Here is a 19,212-nt window from a genome sequence, read left to right on the forward strand (position 1 = left end):
TGTGCCTGGCTGGTATATTTCTTGATTTCTTGCTCTGAATGCCAGTGATCTAGCCACTTCCTTAGGTCAGGTGTTACACGGAAATGTTACACCTAAGACCTCAGGACATCATCCTAAATCCATGCCTCTCCCTCACTCCCACCTACCCATCCATCACCAGATCCCAGTGCCTAATGCCCTTCCCTCTCATGCCCCAGCTTCAGCTGTGACGGTAATTATCATCATTCCTTACCCATTATCCATCCTTTGTCTTGCTCTCAGCAATTACACGGCTTCACACTTCTGCCTTCAAACACTCTACAGGCTAGCTGCTCAAAGGGTGGCAAGTGGATCAGCAGTATTGAGAGTTTGTTAAAAATGCAAAACCTCTGGCTGGGCATGGTGGCTCATGCCACCATGGGATTATGGGCACCGTAATCCCAGCACTTTGGGAGGCCGAGGTGGGAGGATCACAAGGTCAGGAATTTGAGACCAGCCTGGCCAACATGGTAAAACCCCGTCTCTACTAAAAATACAAAAATTAGCTGGGCGTGGAGGTGCCCACCGGTAATCCCAGCTACTCGGGAAGCTCAGGCAGGAGAATCGCTTGAACCCGGGAGGCAGAGTTGCAGTGAGCTGAGATTGCGCCACTGCACTCCAGCCTGGGTGGCAGTGAGACTATCTCAAAACAAACAAACAAACAAACAAAAAAATGCAGAACCTCAAGCTCCGACTCAGAGCTGTGGAATCAGAATCTGCATTTTAACAAATTTCCCACGTGTTTGAGAAGTCTTGCTATCATAGATCCCGAGGCTTACAGACTCAGAACGGCATTCAGGGTTTCCCCCGCCAGACTTCTCCTACCTCGTCCACAGGTATGAATGCATGGTATTTCCTCTTTGAACAGTTTCTTTTTCCTGGAACACTGTCTCATGAGACTCCTGCTGAAGGTTAGGGTTGAATATCACCTCCTCTGGGATCACTTCTTGCTCTGGAGCCCCATTTCCTCTGGACCTCTCTCTATCCTAGCTTCTGTTATATGGAAATGTTACACCTAAGACTTCATTATCTTTTAGTGACTATTTCTCCCACTAGCCAGTGAGTGCCTTGAGACAATGCCTGCATCTTACAAAGGTCCTTATCCTCAGTGCTCAGCACAAGTCAAACATATTGAATGAGAGAAACAGCTTTTCCTCATTGGAAGAAGGACCAAGGAGGTCCTTCTTCCAAGTAGATCTGAAGTGAGTATTGGGGTATGCAAAGGGGTCATCCAAATGTTAGAGCCATGGTATGTTGGTTCAGGGGCAGTCACAGAGAACATTTAGTTATCTAGTTTTAAAAAATTTTTTAAGACAGGGTCTCACTTCTGTCACTCACGCTGGAGTGCAGTGACACAATCTTGGCTCACTGTAACTTCAACTTACCTGGGCTCAGGTGATTCTCCCACCTCAGCCTCCCAAGTAGCTGGGACCACAGGTATGCACCACCACGCCTGGCTGAATTTTTTTGTGTTTTTAATAACTACGGGGTTTTGGCATGTTGCTCAGGCTGGTCAAGAAGTCCTGGGCTCAAACAATCCGCCCACCTTAGCCTCCCAAAGTGCTGGAATTACAGGTGTCAGCCACTGCCCCTAGCGGGAACATCTAGTTCAAATGCATTTGTTATTTTGCAAAGAAAGTCCCCAGAGGGAGAAGTGACTTACTCCAGGTTCCTCTGCTGGAGAGATGTAGCCTGAGTCACTAATGATGATTCATACTTTGCCCTTCCTGGAGCCAAGTGCCCTTAAGTGTGATAAGCAGAGAAATAAAAATCAAAGTGAGTCACGGATGAACCAGCACATAACAGAGATTGTTTTTAAGAGATGGGGTTAACTATATTCCCAGGCAGGTTTTGAACTCCTGGGCTCAAGCAATCCTCCTGCCTCAGCCTCCCAGTAGATGCAATTATAGGTGCACAATTTGTAAAGCTTTAAAATATGAAAAAAATTTTAAAAAATGAAATTATCTTCTTGCTTAGGAAATAATCATAATGGCAGGGAAGGATAATGGTTACCCTACAGGGGTTGGGTGAAGAGTTTATGATCAAGTCAGGGTAGGCAAGGGGCTTCAGCCAAGCTGTTTGTTCTTAAGCTGGTGTATGAAATAGGAGTGAATTTTTTTTATGCATCTGTCATACTTAAAAATTTTTTATTTGAATCAGATCACACCTTAGAATAGTTATCCCAAAAAATTTAAATAAATTTTGCCCATGGTTTTGAGCTAACCAACGCTTGACCTAATAGGTGTCCACACATAAATTTTCCTCTAGTAAATGCAAACTTTCCGCATGGCAGGCTTCCAGCTGTAACAATCAAGTTTCAGAGCTGGGGGCATTTTAGAAACAGAATCCTGACCTGTTACTGGAGCATAAAACAAGCAGGGGCTAAGGCTGAGGGTATATCTTAGCATACGAACTAAAGAGTTGAAGTTTTCATTTAAAGGCAACAAAAAACCTTTAATTTCTCAAGAATGGGTTGACTTAATTTGCAATTTTAGAAAGTTGATTGTGGCAAGGGTAGGTCAGACAGGAAGCCAGCTCACTTTTGCAACAATCCAGGAAAATATACCTGTTCAAAGTAAACTTAAAAAAGCGGCCGGGCACGGGGGCTCAAGCCTGTAATCCCAGCACTTTGGGAGGCCAAGGCGGGTGGATCACAAGGTCAAGAGATCGAGACCATCCTGGTCAACAAGGTGAAACCCCGTCTCTACTAAAAATACAAAAAATTAGCTGGGCATGGTGGCATGTGCCTGTAATCCCAGCTACTCGGGAGGCTGAGGCAGGAGAATTGCCTGAACCCAGGAGGCGGAGGTTGCGGTGAGCCGAGATTGTGCCATTGCACCCCAGTCTGGGTAACAAGAGCGAAACTCCGTCTCAAAAAAAAAAAAAAAAAAAAAAAATCTTAAAAAAGCATGGTGGCTCATGTCTGTAATCACAGCACTTTGGGAGGCTGAGGTAGGAGGATTGCTTGAGTCTGGAAAGTAGAGGCTAGAGTGAGCCAAGATCACACCATTGCACTCCAGCCTGAGTGACAGTGAGACTGCCTCAAAAAAATATCAAATATGCCTGAACCCCATTTCCCAACACACACATAAAGGAACACATTTTCCATTCTGGGTGCCCCTCTGTGCTTCAGCCCTATATATTTTGTCCCCGGTAGCCCCCAGCATCACTGGTTGTGTGCAGACAATGCAGCCTCAACCTCCTGGCCTCAAGTGATCTGCCTGTCTTGACCTCCCAAAGTGCTGGGATAACAGGTAGGAGCCTCTGCGGTTGGCACATTTTTAACATGCCCATTTATCTTGCAAATCTATCTGAACCACAAGTTTTTGGACTCAGAGTAATAACTGAGGGTTGTTCTAGTCATCCTTGGACCCAGGCCATCTGAGAGCCCTTTGGCTTCCTGAAGAAATGTAGCTATCCCAAACACTAGTTTTAGTTAAGTGTGGTCCGAGGACCTTAAAGGGAAATGTAATTCTTTTTAAATCTATCAAGAACTAAGCAGAGAGCATGGGTTCAAGATCTTTTATTTTCAGAGCTTGCAATAGTTGGTTAGCAATGCCAGCTAAGCTGGTATAATCTGAAGGCCATCCCACCTTTCTCTTTAAGCACTCAACCAACAATCTTTTTCTTACAACAAGATCATTAACCAGTTGGGATCTGTCTTAACGCGTGTGTGGGAAGAAGTCCTCTCCCCCATACTTTTCCCAACAAGGTTGTTTTATGGCCAAATACAACTCAAACCTATTAACACACCAACTAGTCATCTCCAGTATCACTGATTCTCCCAACCCCAGAATAGGAAGTTGAGGTAAGAGGGAGAGAAGGTCTCCTGTTATAAGAAAAACCTGTCTATACCTCAATGAAGCTGTGATGGTAAGGAGGCTGGCACCAGAGGGCAGGGATGAGTAGGCACTGAAACAGGCCTCTCTAGAATCAATGAAGTCAGCCCCAGCTCCTTGGATGAAGTGTTCTTTTGAAATACCCACTTCTATGGGGTTAGATAAGGGGGCAACTGGTGATGATTCATCACTCTCTGTCCCTCAAATTAAAACATGATAAACCCAGAAAGTTTTACCTTCAAAATCCACCAAGCTCCCTCCTGAGAAAATCCTATCCAGTCATGTCCATGCCAGCACCCACTCCCCACCCTTGGGTGGCGCATCCAACACTGATTTGATACTCCTTGACTCATAATATGACCATTTTTTAAAAATTAAAAGCTATCAAACAGTATCACAGCAAAATAAGGAAGACACTCAGTGGACATGTTCTTCCCATATCCTGTGGAGCCCTCCTCCCTACCCCCCTTCCCTGGGAAACCTACACTGCAACATTCCAGCACTGACCAGGGGGTGGCCTGATGGAAGCTGCCTCAAGTGCTTTCCTGACTACAGCTCCTATACCAGCCAATGTCACAGGGAACTGGAGTGTGGAATAGCAGGGCCACACCTCCCACCAAATAAATCTCAGTGGCCAGCCGTGGGTCTGGGAGGTTTAGCTTATGTCAGGCAGCCAAGTCTGGGTCCAGCGCTCCCTCTCACCAGGACCTCAGTTCTTGGTTTAAATAGCAGCAGCCCCAGTACCGCAGCACCTCCTGGGGTGACAGAGCACTTAGCTCTCTGTCCCATAACTTACAACAGGTTTGCATTTTCTTACCCCCTTCTTTAAAAAAAAAAAAAAAAAATTAAAAGCCAAGGTAGGTCCTGGGGTAATAAAACCCTACCTAGAATGGCAGTATTCCAACCTAATGAAGCAGTCAGATTAGTCTCCAGGAGTAAGATAAAATAAAGTGATTGATGAAGTTGAATAAATTAAAGATACAGATTATCCCAAAGACCTTTTCTTCCCCGGTTGTCTTTGCTATTTGGCCAGCAGCATTTCTGTCTGTGTAACTTCTCTACTCCCGTCTCCTTTCCCCTCATGAGAAGGCTGGAGCCCAATATGGCCTTGGCTGCTTCATCCCACTGTGGCTCAGAGCAGCTTGACACAGTACGTTGTGGCACAGTCTGATATGGACAGAGGACATCTAACAGGGAGAGAAGAGGCGTAGCCAGCAGGATGCCCTGGGCTCCAACCATGGGAGTGTGGGAGGTAGGTTTAAGGCGTGGAAGTCCCAGGTCCCCTCTCCAAATGTCACACAGTTGGTCCCTTTGCTCGAGTTCCTCTATAGCAAAGGGGGATGGAGGGAAGCTCGGGCTGCTGCTGGGTGGCCCTGCCACCCTCACAGCTTCTTCAGACGACTGTACATCTCCCTTTTGCTCTTCTCTCCTGCCCAGGTCCGGCTCTTGGTGCGGAACTTCTTCAGGTCTTCTTTAAAGTCCTCATGGTGCATGGGCCGATAGCTGGGGGGCTCACAGTAAGACTGAGGGGACAGGAGAGAACGAGGTTAGGGCACACCTGCGTCATAACCACAACCTGGTTTCCTCTCTGCCTAAGGCTACAAGGCTGGGAGCAGCCAGGCAGATCTGGGCAACCAGTTCTATAGAGGCCTTCTTTGTGCTCAGCAGATACCTACCTTGTCCCCAGACCCCTGGCAAGAAAGTCATCATCACCAGACAGGCTCATTGGTCTACCATTAGGGGTGGGGAAAAGGGATGCTCTCCACAGCCCCAGTCTTACCTGACATTTCATGAAGAACTCCTTGTATCCCCCCTTCAGGACATACAGCTCAGGGTAGTGGAGTTTGGGGTATTCATTACCCAGGCGATCTCTTTCTCTGACATACCGGCACCTAGTCAGGGGAAGGAAGGCCAAAGCAGGGTTACCTCCTTTGACCCAGAGCAACACCGCAGCAACGCAGTCAAAGCAGCAGTTGTGGTTTAGGTCCCCCTTACGCATCTTTGCAACTTTACATTTATTCTTAGGAACCATCAGTGCTGATTTGCAAGTTCCTGGCCATGTGAGCAGCATTCATAGCCAGTGCCAGTAGATGGCCTCTTCCCCAACTTTCCTTTCTCCAACAGCACTAGCATCCAAGTCCTGCCCAGCACCTTCACTGCCAGTTTGTGGCAACAGTTTCACCATCTAAGCCAGCTTCCTCTTGCATTCTCCACCCCAGCCTTCCCTTCAGCCAGGCTCCCTCACTCACCTTTTTCTACCTAAGTGGGATTGTTTCTTTCCGTGGCTTTTAAAGAGGCTGAACTTGCTCCTGCTTCAGGGCATCTGTTTCTATCCTCTACCTTGACTGAATGTTCTTTGATATCCTTATCTGTCTGATGGATGCTTACTGTCTTGCCCTTGGTATAAAAGTCCAAGGCCTCGAGTCCTTCAGAGGCCTACAGCTCATCACTCCCACTGCTGCTCTGCCCCTCGTTCATCCCACACCAGCCCCTGCGGCCCACTACTGTCCCTCTGGCCTGCCTGGGAGCTCCCACCTTATTTCCCTCTGAAGAACTCTTTTTTTTTGAGACAGTCTCATTCTGTTGACAGGCTGGAGTGCAGTGGTGCTGTCTAAGCTCATTGCACCCTCCACCTCCTGGGTTCAAGCGATTCTCCTGCCTCAGCTTCCTTAATAGCTGGGATTACAGGTGCCCACCACCACACCCAGCTAATTCTTTAGTAGAGACAACGTTTCACTATGTTGGCCAGGCTGGTCTCGAACCCCTGACCTCAGGTAACCCACTTTGGGTTCCCAAAATGCTGGGATTACAGGCATGAGCCACTGTGCCCAGTCACTATTTTTTTTTTGGATACAGTCTCATTCTGTCCTCCAGGCTGGAGCGCGGTGGTGCATGATCTCAGCTAATTGCAACCTCCACCCTCCACCCTCCGAGTTCAACAGATGCTCCTGCCTCAGCCTCCAGCATAGTTGGGATTACAGGTGTCTGCCACCATGCCTGGTTCATTTTTGTATTTATTTATTTTTTTTTTAAGATGGGGTTTCACCATGATGGCCAGGCTGGTCTTGAACTCCTGACCTCAGGTGATCCACCCCCCTCTCGGCCTGCTGAAGTGCTAGGATTACAGGCATGAGCCACTGTGCCCAGCCAATTTTTGTATTTTTAGTAGAGATGGGGTTTCAGTACCTTGGCCAGGCTGGTCTTGAACGCCTATGTACTCTGAAATGTAAGTCCCACGAAAGCAGGGATTTTTTGGTCTGTTTTGTTCACTGCTTTTCTCCCTCAGTATCTAGAAAAGTATTTGGTACATGAGAGGCAAGAATATCTGATTTCTCTTGAAGCTCAGTGGTTTGGGGCCTATGGTAACTGCTCCAGTCATGAAGAATGGGCAGCAGCTTCCTCAGCAGCACGTAGCTGGAAGCATTTGCCTGTAGTTAAAATGAGTTTGCCTGTCAATCCCAAATCTTTCCTCTGAGAGGCCGAGGTGGGTAGATCACTTGAGGTCAGGAGTTCGAGACCAGCTTGGTCAACATGGCGAAACCTCGTCTCTACTAAAAACACAAAAATTAGCTGGGCATGGTAACATGCGCCTGTAGTCCCAGCTACTTGGGAACCTGAGGCAGGAGAATTGCTTGAACCTGGGAGGCAGAGGTTGCAGTGAGCCAAGATCGCACCACTGCATTACAGTCTGGGTGAAAAAGCAAGACTGCATCTCAAAAACAAAAAACCAAAACAAACAAACCAATCAATCTGCTGAGTGAATAATTGCTTTTATGAATGACCACTAAATTCTTGCTCAAATATTACCTATGCATGTCGTAACTTACAGGGCAAAGCACTCATCCTTCAGAGACAGATGCTTGAAGGACTTATGACAGTTACAAGTGTCAAGTTCTAATGTAGTTGACTGTGTGTAGAGCATGTACATGCCAATGTGACAAATATTAATAAAATCAGGTGAAGTGTATACAAGTATAACCTGTGTGTGTGTGTATGTGTGTGTGTGTGTGTGTGAGAGAGAGAGAGAGAGAGAGAGACAGAGAGAGAGAGAGACAGAATCTCACTCTGTCAACCAGGCTGGAGTACAGTGACATGATCCCGGCTCAGTGTAGCCTCAACTTGCCAGGCTCAAGCAATCCTCCCACCTCCTATTTTTTGCAGAGATGGGGTCTTGCTGTATTACCCAGGCTGGTCTGAAACTCCTGAGCAAATGATCCCTCTGCCTCAGCCTCCCAAAGTGTTGGTGCCACTGTGCCCAGCCATAACCTCACCTCTTTTTGAGTTTTAAAATGGTTCAAAAGGGTGGGTGCAGTGGCTCACACCTTCAGTCCTAGCACTTTGGGAGGCTGAGGAGGAGAGCTTGAGGCCAGGAGTTTGAGACCAACCTGGTCAAAATATTAAGATCCTATCTCAAAATTTGAAATTTCTACCAGGTGCGGTGGTTCATGCCTTTTGGGAGGCCAAGGTGGGCAGATCACCTGAAGTCAGGAGTTCGAGACCAGCCTGGCTAACATGTGAAACCTTATCTCTACTAAAAATACAAAAATTGGCCAGGCATGGTGGTGCAAACCTGTAATCCCAGCTACTCAGGAGGCTGAGGCAGGAGCAGTGAGCCAAGATCATGCCAATCATTCCAGCCTGGGTGCAGTGGCTCACACCTGTAATCCCAGCACTTTGGGAGGCTGAGGTAGGCAGATCACATGAGGTCGGGAGTTCGAGACGACCAACCTGACCAACATAGTGAAACCTCGTCTCTACTAAAAACAAAAAAATTAACCAGGCGTTGTGGTGGTGGTAGCTGGTAATCTCAGCTACTCAGGAGGCTGAGGCAGGAGAATTGCTTGAACCCAGGAGGCAGAGGTTGCAGTGAGCTGAGATCACACCATTGCACTCTAGCCTGGGCAGTAAGAGTGAAACTCCGTCTCAAACAAACAAACAAAAACAAGCAAAAGACACAATACACGTGGGCGCGCACACATACACACTAAGGACAGTGGGGTAAATTAGAAGAGCCAAAGTTGAACTCAATATAAAACTACATATCATGTGTGTAGGCTGAGGCATGAAGCTGGCTTGTTATGCGCCAGAGGTTGCTTGATAAGCTAAAATATGCTCTGAGTGCAAGCCACAAACCAGCATGTCCCAAAAAAGCATCATGGAGCCTCTGCCCTAGAGCCCAGTTCTGTGCAGTACTCACATGCGGGGACCTCTCTCAGAAGAAAACTCGCAGTGAAACACAACAATGACACGCTTGCCATCAGTAGGTACAATGGGCTTCTTCAGTAAGAAGTCTTCAACCTCTTCTTCCATGTGCAAGTTCACCGCACCCTATGAAGACAAGAGACCCTTGGAACCTGCATGCTTCACACCTGAAGTAATGATTCATCAAGAATGATCTTTAGGTCCAGAAGACCAGTTTGTGATTTTGCAGTTCTTTTGGCTGAAGAGCCCAGTAGACCACCTGGCACCTGTATCTCAATGGAGCTTTATGGGTCCATACATATTGATTGCACAGTAATGTACATGGGACTGGAAATGGGCAATTCAAATATGACTATGGTACACTTTGTAGGTAGTTTCTGGTCCCCTGAATGGCTTAAACATCAGTGGGTAGCTCCTAGAAGTGCCCTTGATGGTGATGTGAGGCATAAACATGAAGAGCAACTGTAGCACAAGGTGGTAGAGAGGATTGCAGACAAGGGAACATTCGTTTGGAGCACCTGGAATCAAATGCCTTCTACACTTACTGTATTGATTTACAATTTCTAACAACTAGCATATGAGCTAAGCGGCCAGGTGTCACTGTCTCCCCTTTAAAACTACAGATCTGGCTGGGCACAGTGGCTCACACCTGTAACCACAGCACTTTGGAAGGCTAAGGCAGGTGGATCACAAGATCAGGAGTTCGAGACCATACTGGCCAACACGGTAAAACCCTGTCTCTACCAAAAATACAAAAGATTAGCTGGGCCTGGTGACAGGCACCTGTAATCCAAGCTACTCGGGAGGCTGAGGCAGGAGAATCGCTTGAACCCAGGAGGTGGAGGTTGCAGTGAGCCAAAATTGCCCCATTGCACTTCAGCCATCTCAAAAAAATAAGCAAGCAAACAAACAAAAAACCCACAATCCTGTTTAGGGCTCCTTCTGTAGCAAGTCTCAGGAATCCATACCTTGATGTGGCCCCCCTCATATTCATATGGGTATCGACAGTCAATGATAACAAACTCTTTAATGAGGTTGGCAAACTTGCCATTCAAAACAGATGCCATCTGTTAAGAGAAAACCAAGGAGAATCAACTTTGACCGTCAGGAAAAACTAAATTCAAGTACCCCATGTCTGGTAGGTTCCAAAAGGATGAACTCACAATTTCTGGAGATATGTATTTTAAATCCTGATGTTTCCCAGCAACTGTATGAAAGAGATAACCCTAAAAAAGAAAAAAAAAGATACTTAGAGAATCTGAAAGCCTATATATATTCACACTTACATTGTTTGGCTGGCAGGAGGCATCTTTTAAGAATCAAACATTAATAGTACACGGTAGTTACTCTTCTAGTTACTTCATTAACATCCTGACATTTAATTTTCACATAAACCAATAAGGTATATTATCCCCATTTTGAGCACCTTATCCAAGGTTACCTAGCTAGTAAGCCACATTTCAATAAAGAAACCTCAGGTAATCTCATTTTCTTCCTGCTTTTGTCAAGAATCCACACATCAGACTGAGACCAGCACTTAAACATACAGATTTCACTCATTTACTGATTACCTGCTATGTCCAGCATGGTACGAGGCACTGGGAATAGGAAAAAAGACACTTAGCCCAGCCTTGAGGAGGAAGATGGACACATTAGCAATTACTCATTCAGGTGACTGGCTGAGTCAAGAGTTCACCCATTACCACGCATAGGCCCATTAAGACAAATGTTACAGGCTGGGCATGGTGGCTCACAATTGTAATCTCAGCACTTTGGGAGGTCGAGGCAGGCAGATCACGAGGTCAGGAGTTGAGACCACCCCGACCAACATGGTGAAACCCCGTCTCTACTAAAAAATACAAAAATTAGCCAGGTGTGGTGGCACACACCTGCAATCCCAGATCCTCAGGAGGCTGAGGCAGGAGAATCACCTGAACCTGGGAACCGAGATCACGCCATTGCACTCCAGCCTGGGCGACAGAGCAAGACTCTGTCTTAGGGGCTGGGGGCGGGGAGGAGACAAACATAACCAAGCCTCAATTCAAGGTGAAAATTCCACTGAGTGTGATGATGCATACCTATCATCCCAGTTACTTGGGAGGGTGAGGCAGGAAGAGCACTTGAGGCCAGAAGTTTGAGGCTACAGTGTACTATGATAGCATGTGTGAACAGCCATTGCACTACAGCCTGAGCAACACACTAAGTCTACATCTCCTCCCCCTCAAACAAGAGAAGCTTCCAAACGTGAGGATATAGCTGGGTCTTTGCTTGTTCTCTTCATTCTCTCTGTTCCTTTGAAAACCATTTGGGCTGAAATATCAATGGCCCAAGCCCATATGTTCCCCAACCCACTAGCCAAAACAAACCCTTTTACTTCTCACAGTCTGCTGTTTATGTTTATATCTCACCAAAATTTATTTCAATCTACCATGTGGTACATGTAGTTCATATCTTGTCTCTCCAACCACATCCTAAGTTCTTTGAGGGAAGTAACTGGGTTTGATTTTGGAATCTCTGCCTAACACATCAGTGCTTCTACAGATGTTAACTAAATTAATGAAAAAAACATTGATCTGGTAACCTTAAAGTCAAAATGTGACTAAAGAAGCTGCTATTGACACATTCCCTGTCCTAGCCTTGTATTTTACCACAGACAAGCCTTCATGTAACATATCAGGCTATTATAAGATCTTCCTCTAGACTTCCTAGAGGGCCTTTTACCTCAATGGCCAAGCTTCTCTGGACAATGGAGAAATTCAGTCTCAATCCCAGACCTTCTAAGATAACCTTTCAACATGTAGACTTGTAGTGAGGCTACAGGTTTATTTCTGCTTTGTACTATCCTGCTAATTACTATTTTTATAATCAGAAACAGTTCCCAGATAGCCTGGCCTTTGGGTTAGAATCAAGATGGTTGGTGGACAGCTTCCTACATAAAACTGCCCATCAGCATGAGTGAGATATACAGTCTCAGAGACCCACATACACATCATGAGAAACCAAGTTTGCTTCCCTTCATGCTTTAATTGTGTCCTTTTGGAGGCACCCCAGGAACAACCTTAGGGAGAAAGGCTGAGTGGGATTCTAGATATCCACACTCTTTCCTGCACTCGCCAGAGCAGCTCTGCTTACAGTTACCTTGGAGAAGTCTCCTATAAGGTCCCTTGGGTCATTGTCCAAAATGTTCTCAATGGTTCCTTTAGGGGAAGATGCCAGGGATAAAGACCGATGTAGAGTCTGTAACAAAGGTTGAGAGTGAGGCCAGGGTTCTGAATGAACTTCTGAGAACATTCACTTGGAGTACGTCTTGAGGAGACTAGACATACACACACACACGCCAGCACGGGTGGTACGTGCCTATAGTCCCAACTACTCGGGAGGCTGAAATGGGAGGATCACCTGAGCCTGGGGAGGTCGAGGTTACAGTGAGTGGTGATGGCACCACTGCACTCCAGCCTGGGTGACAGAGTGAGACTGTCGAAAAAAAAAAAAGAAAGAAAGAAAAAAGAAATGGGGAGGGGGGTGTTCAAACTAGGGATATGTTTAGAAAAAGCATGTCTTAGCTTTTTTTTTTTTTTTTTTTTGACAGAGTCTCGCTCTGTTGCCCAGGCTGGAGAGCACCACCATGCCTGGGTAATTTTTGTATTTTTAGTAGAAATGAAGTTTCACCATGTTGGTCAGGCTGGTCTTAAACTCTTGGCCTTGTGATTGATCTGCCTGCCTCAGCCTCCCAAAGTGCTGGGATTACAGACGTGAACCACCCTGCCTGGCCCATGTCTTAGCTTTATCCAATGAAAAGAGGCAGCCAGCTATTAAAATGGGATAATTTGAGCAAAAGGATAATTATGTGCAACACACAGAAACAAATCAAATGTTTTAATCCATGAATTCCTAATTATTATTGAAAAACAACTATAACTCTTGCTTTCAACTTTGGAAGATGCTTGGTAGGGCACTATTTGGAAACTGGCAAATAAAGAGATCCAATATTCACCCTGCCTTTCCCAAGGGAAACCACAGAGTTTGATGAGTTTTAGTTTCTCTTTATAGAAATATTCTAGCTAATTAATGAGGAAAGAATGAAGGAATTGCAGTATCATCTTTCTGAAACCCTAATGAAATGAAGAATTTGGGCAGCAATCACCAATGGCTGATCGGCAGATTATACCTCCTGATCAAAGTAGACAAAATCACCCATGTAATATTCTTGCCAAACAAGCAGAACCGGAATTCAATGCATCCTTTCCAGAGTTAGGTTTTTAAGGCAATATAGGGGATAGAAGACAATGTCTGAAGACCCCACAGGACTATGGGAACCTCTGCAGGACAAGTGACTTGGCTTTTTAACAAATAAAAATATCCAAGGCAGAAACAGATGGAGCACTGAAATCTGAAGAGTAAGAGACATATCAACCAACTACAGTGTATAGACTTTATTTGGATCCAGATTTTAACAAATATATTGTAAAAGTATTTAGGAGACAACTGGAGAAAACAACTCAGATTGGATATCTGGCATTGATAATAAGAAATTTAGCTCTGGGCTGGGCGTGGTGTCTCACGGCTGCAATCCCAGCACTTTGGGAGGCTGAGGCAGGCAGATCACCTGAGATCGGGAGTTTGAGACCAGCCTGACCAACATGGAGAAACCCTGTCTCTACTAAAAATACAAAATTAGCCAGGCATGGTGGCACATGCCTGTAATCCCAGCTACTCAGGAGGGCTGAGATAGGAGAATGGCCCGACTGATCCCAGGAGATGGAGGTTATGGTGAGCCGAGATTGCGACATTGCACTCCAGCCTGGGCAACAAAAGCAAAACTCCCATCTTAAAAAAAAAAAAAAAAAAAAAAAAACAGGAAAAAAACAAACAAGCCCATTCAAAAGTGGGCAAAGGATATGAACAGATACTTTATGAAAGAAGACATATATGAGGCCAACAATCATATGAAAAAATGCTCATCGTCACTGGTCATCAGAGAGATGCAAATCAAAACCACATTGAGATACCATCTCACGCCAGTTAGAATGGCGATCATTAAAAAATCTGGAGACAACAGATGCTGGAGAGGATGTGGAGAAAAAGGAACACTTTTACACTGTTGGTGGGAGTGTAAATTAGTTCAACCATTGTGGAAGACAGTGTGGCGATTCCTCAAGGCCTTAGAAATAGAAATTCCATTTGACCCAGCAATCCCATTACTGGGTATATATCCAAAAGACTATAAATCGTTCTACTATAAGGACACATGTACACGAATGTTCATTGCAGCACTGTTTACAATAGCAAAGACCTGGAATCAACCCAAATGCCCATTGATAATAGACTGGATTGGAAAAATGTGGCACATATACACCATGGAATATTATGCAGCAATCAGAAATGATGAGTTCGTGTCGTTTGTAGGGACATGGATGAATCTGGAAAACATCATCCTCAGCAAACTGACACAAGAACAGAAAATGAAACACCGCATATTCTCACTCATAGGTGGGTGATGAAAAATGAGAACACATGGACACAGAAAGGGGAGTACTAAACACTGGGGTCTATTGGGGGGAAAAGGGGAGGGCCAGTGGGAGGGGGAGGTGGGGAGGGATAGCCTGGGGAGAAATGCCAAATGTGGGTGAAGGGGAGAAGAAAAGCAAAGCACACTGCCATGTGTGTACCTACGCAACTGTCTTGCATGCTCTGCTCATGTACCCCAAAACCTATAATCCAATAAAAAATTAAAAAAAAAAAAAAAAAAAAGCTCTGTAATGATGTGTTTGTATGAGGAAAACACTCCACAAACTCAAAGTGCTTTTTCCTATTCCCTCATTCAACAACAGAAGACTTCTGTTTACCCCCAAATATGAGGGGATTCTCCCTACAAGCAAGCAATTCTGCAGCAGACAATAGCTGGGTGTCCTCTGATTCAATTCTGACACTATCTACCTGGAGAGTGTCAGACTGGAGGCTGAGGGCCCAGTCCTCAAAAGTGTATGACCCTTGAGACAGCAGTCCCAAGTTGGGCCTCTGGAATTTCTGATCTACTGACCACCAGCTTTAAGTGGGGGTTCCTATCACCTCTTCTGTGGGTTTGATTAATTTGCTAGAGTGGCTCACAGAACTCAGGAAAACACATTTACCAGTTTATTATGAAGGCTATTCAAAGGATACAGAAGAAGTAATGCATAGGGTGAGATATGGGAGAAGGGACATGGAGCTGTCATGCCCTCCTTGGGTGCACCAAGCTCCAGGAACTTCCATGTGTTCAGCTATCCAGAAGCACTCTAAACCCCATCCTTTCAAGGTTTTATGGAGGCTTTATTACATAGAAATGATTGATTAAACCACTGGCCATGAGTAACCAACTTGACTTTTAGCCCCTCTCCTCTCCCTAGAGGTTGGAGGATGGGACTAAAAATTCCAACCTCTAATCATGTCTGTCTTTTTGCCAGTGACCAGTCCCATCCTGAAGCTATCAGTCAATCATTAGCATACAAAAAGATATGACCTTGGATATTCCAAGGATTTTAAGTGTTGTATGACAGAAGAAGGGGGGAAAGACCAAATATATAATTCACAGCATCACAGGTGTGATAATGCTATTCTAGCAATGCTTGAAATTTTCTCCACAATGAAATTTAAAACACTAAGTATTAAAATATATGAAAATAAACCAAACAGAGGGCCTATATGTACACAAAATACTCATTAACAGTATTTTATCCAAGAAAGTTTTATAAATGCAGAAATAAAAGGTCAATCCCTAGTATGGTAAAAGAAAATGAATATTCTTTTTTTTAAGATGGACTCTCACTCTGTCACCCAGGCTGGAGTGCAGCAGCGCAATCTCAGCTCACTGTAACCTCTGCCTCCTGGGTTCAAGTGATTCTCCTGCCTCAGACTCCTGAGTAGCTGGGATGACAGGCGTGCACCACCACATCTGGCTATTTTTTTTTTTTTAGTAGAGATGGGGTTTCACCATGTTGGTCAGGTTGGTCTCGAACTCCTGACCTTGTGATCCACCCGCCTTGGCTTCCCAAAGTGTTGGGATTACAGGTGTAAGCCATAGCGCCTGACCAAAAATGAATATTTTTAAGTATTGATAGATATATAAACCAGAAGAAGCTTTCTGGAAGGCAATTTCTGACATGTATACAATGCAAAATTTCATAACTGTTCTTGCCCTTATAACCTAGAATTTCCTTTTTAATTAGGAAAAAAAAAAGAAAAAAAGAAAAATCAAGGAAAAGGAAATTCTAAATGTCCAGAAGATGATCTATTCAATTATTTCTAGTATACTTATAAGATGAAACACTATCAGTCAGGTGCATTGGTCTGTGCCTGTAGTCCCAGATACTTAGGAAGTTGAGGTGGGAGGACTGCTTAAGTCCAGGAACTCAAGGCCAGCCTGGGCAACAGAGTAAAACCCCTTTTCTACAAAAAATAATTAAAAAAAAAAATTAACTGGGCATGGTGGTGCATGCCTATAGTCCCAGCTGCTAGGGGGCTGAGGCAGGAGGAGTGCTTGAGCCCATGGAGCCATGACTGTGCTACTGCACTCCAGTCTGAGTGACAGCACTAGACCCTGTGTTCTCCACAAACAAAAAGAACAAAAACAAAAACCAAACAACCCTACCAAACCAAATACTATAGAGTCATTAAAATATTCTTTTAGAATAGTTTAAAGAGAAAATGTTCATAAAGCACTAGTAACTAAAGCAGATACAATATAAGGCAGTAGGCCTAAATGTCTTCCTGTCATCTAACCTTTTAAGACTGAGAACTTAAACCTTTTCATGCCACAGAAAACACAGGCAGTTCACCATTTTATAATGCTTAATATCAAACCTTAATATAAGGACAGTAAAATGAAGGAAAAACATACAAATAAACCAGTGTGTTGTGTGTCTAGCCATGGAATAAACAGAATAAATAACACAAAGGACCATAGGACTTAGGCCCAGACAACCATGACACTATCTCACCCAGGCCAGGTGCTATGTCTGATATCTGTGATCCCAGCACTTTGGGAGGCCAAGGTGGGAGGATCGATCACCTGAGTCCAGGAGTTTAAGACCAGCTTGCACAACATGGCAAAACGATGTCTCTACAAAAACTACAAAAATTAGCTGGGTTTGGTGGCATGAACCTATAGTCCCAGCTGCTTGAGCCTGGGAAGTGGAGAGTGCAGTGAGCTGAGATTATGCCACTGCACTCCAGCCTGGGTGACAGAGACTGTCTCAGAAAACAACAAAACAACCTATACAACTACGAGCAATGTGAATAATTAACTTGAAGAGTTAAGACAGAACTTTATAAAAATCAAGTATTTAATAGGCCATTATAGGTCTGGATTAAAAGGAAATAAAATATCTACAACAAATGACAATAAAAACATTTCAGGGCTGGGCATGGTGGCTCATGCCTGTAATCTCAGCACTTTGCAGGCCAAGGCGGGTGGATCATGAGGTCATGAGATGGAGACCAGTCAGGCCAACATGGTAAAACCCCATCTCTACTAAAAATACAAAAATTAGCTGGGCGTGGTGGCGCATGCCTGTAATCCCAGCTACTCAGATGGCTGAGGCAGGAGAACTGCTTGAACCAGGGAGTCAGAAGTTGCAGTGAGCAGAGATCATGCCACTGCACTCCAGCCTGGCGATAGAGTAAAACTTTATCTCAAAAAAGAAAACAAAAAAACAAAAACCATTTCAAGTCAAAAGTTATGAGACAAATCTAAAGCAGTGGGAAATTCATAGATTCAAATAGGTTTATCCAGAAATAAGAAAATTAAAAACAAATGAGTTAAGCATTCAACTCATGAAGCTGCAGACAGCAACACAACAAGCCCCAAGAAAAGCCTTCTCTCCCTGGGCAAAGGACAGCTCATTGAGGCAGAAGCCTTTTTGACAATAATCACTCTACTACAGACAAATACCACGGAAACAATTATGGCTAATGGCAAGCGGGGGCCTCCACCTTTGCCCAGCTCTAATGTAGTGCCCCAGTCGCCACCCTACTGAGATGGAATAAACTTCCCTTCCCTCCCAGCAATAAGACAGTCCCCACCCAAGGTGTCAATGGAGTTTGTGCCAGGGAACCCGGACTTCCACCCATACCTTTCCTGCAGTATCAGAGGAGACCTGCTAAAACATCAGATTTACAGAGAGCCAATTCTCATACAAATATACAGGAGACAATTGAAAAATCACTGGTCATACCAAGAACCAGAAAAATCCCAACTTGAATAGAAAAGACAATCAACAGATGCCAACAACATATGAATAGTATGTTGGATTTGTCTGACAAAGATTTTAAAGCAGCCATCTTAAAAATGCTTCAACAGAGGCTGGGCATGGTGGCTCACACCTGTAATCCCAGCACTTTGGGAGGCCGAGGTGGACGGACCACCCGAGGTCAGGAATTCTCAGACCAGCCTGACTAACATGGAGAAACCCCATCTCTACTAAAAAAATACAAAATTAGCCGGGTGTGGTCAGGAGGCTGAGGCAGGAGAATCACTTGAACCGGGGGGGACAGAAGTTATGGTGAGCCGAAATTGCACTGTTGCACTTCAGCCTGGGGAACTAGAGCAAAATGCTGACATGCTGATATACACACACACACACAGCAAATCTTAGCAAAGAAAATAAACCACTAAGTGGAAATTTTTAGAACTGAAAAGTACGGTATCTGTGTTACAGCAAAAAGAAACCTATGAAACTAACCTCGTGGGCCTTCTCTGGACTAGCTGCCTCTTTAGGGCTGGCCCCAGACATGCTCTTCCTCCTCTTCGTATTTCCAGGTGGAGACTCCTCTTGAGATCGTTCTGATCTCTTCAACACTGACCGAGTGCTGGAGCTACACAGGGAAGGGGAGTCAAACAGCTTGCATCGGTTGTCCTTACAGGAAGAAAAAAGACAGACCCATCTTTTATTAAAACCTGTTCACGTGGTAAGACAAATAAATCAAAGGCTACCTAAAGGCTACCTGGGATGATTTAAGATCAGTTCTAAATTAGCAAACAGATACTGATTCATTTAGTCCCAGCAACTCTCATAGGGCCTGGCACATAGCAGGCACTTAGCATTTAGCACTCAATGAATATATACTCAACTGACATTATATAGGCATGAGCAAATCATCCTTTGCCCTCACAAAA

General features: G+C 44.8%; 1 protein-coding gene across 5 annotated transcripts in view; it reads right to left on the minus strand.

Annotated features, from left to right (window-relative positions):
- Positions 1–3,526: 3,526 nt before the first annotated feature.
- Positions 3,527–19,212, minus strand: part of CDC25A (cell division cycle 25A) — a 30,036-nt gene continuing 14,350 nt past the window's right edge. For 4 of the 5 annotated variants that reach the window (XM_008981584.5, XM_008981583.5, XM_002758303.6 and 1 more), the window contains 7 exons: positions 18,779–18,952; positions 12,198–12,296; positions 10,223–10,285; positions 10,028–10,126; positions 9,055–9,185; positions 5,638–5,749; positions 3,527–5,380 (listed from right to left, as the gene is read on the minus strand). In XM_008981584.5, the coding sequence (XP_008979832.1) occupies positions 5,240–5,380; positions 5,638–5,749; positions 9,055–9,185; positions 10,028–10,126; positions 10,223–10,285; positions 12,198–12,296; positions 18,779–18,952 (819 nt within the window). In that variant the 3' untranslated portion in view covers positions 3,527–5,239. The remainder of the gene's footprint in view (positions 5,381–5,637; positions 5,750–9,054; positions 9,186–10,027; positions 10,127–10,222; positions 10,286–12,197; positions 12,297–18,778; positions 18,953–19,212) is intronic. The other variant, XM_078350741.1, reaches the window with a different exon arrangement.

Source organism: Callithrix jacchus, chromosome 15 (assembly GCF_049354715.1).
Source record: "Callithrix jacchus isolate 240 chromosome 15, calJac240_pri, whole genome shotgun sequence".
NCBI classification, from domain to species: Eukaryota; Metazoa; Chordata; class Mammalia; order Primates; family Cebidae; genus Callithrix; species Callithrix jacchus.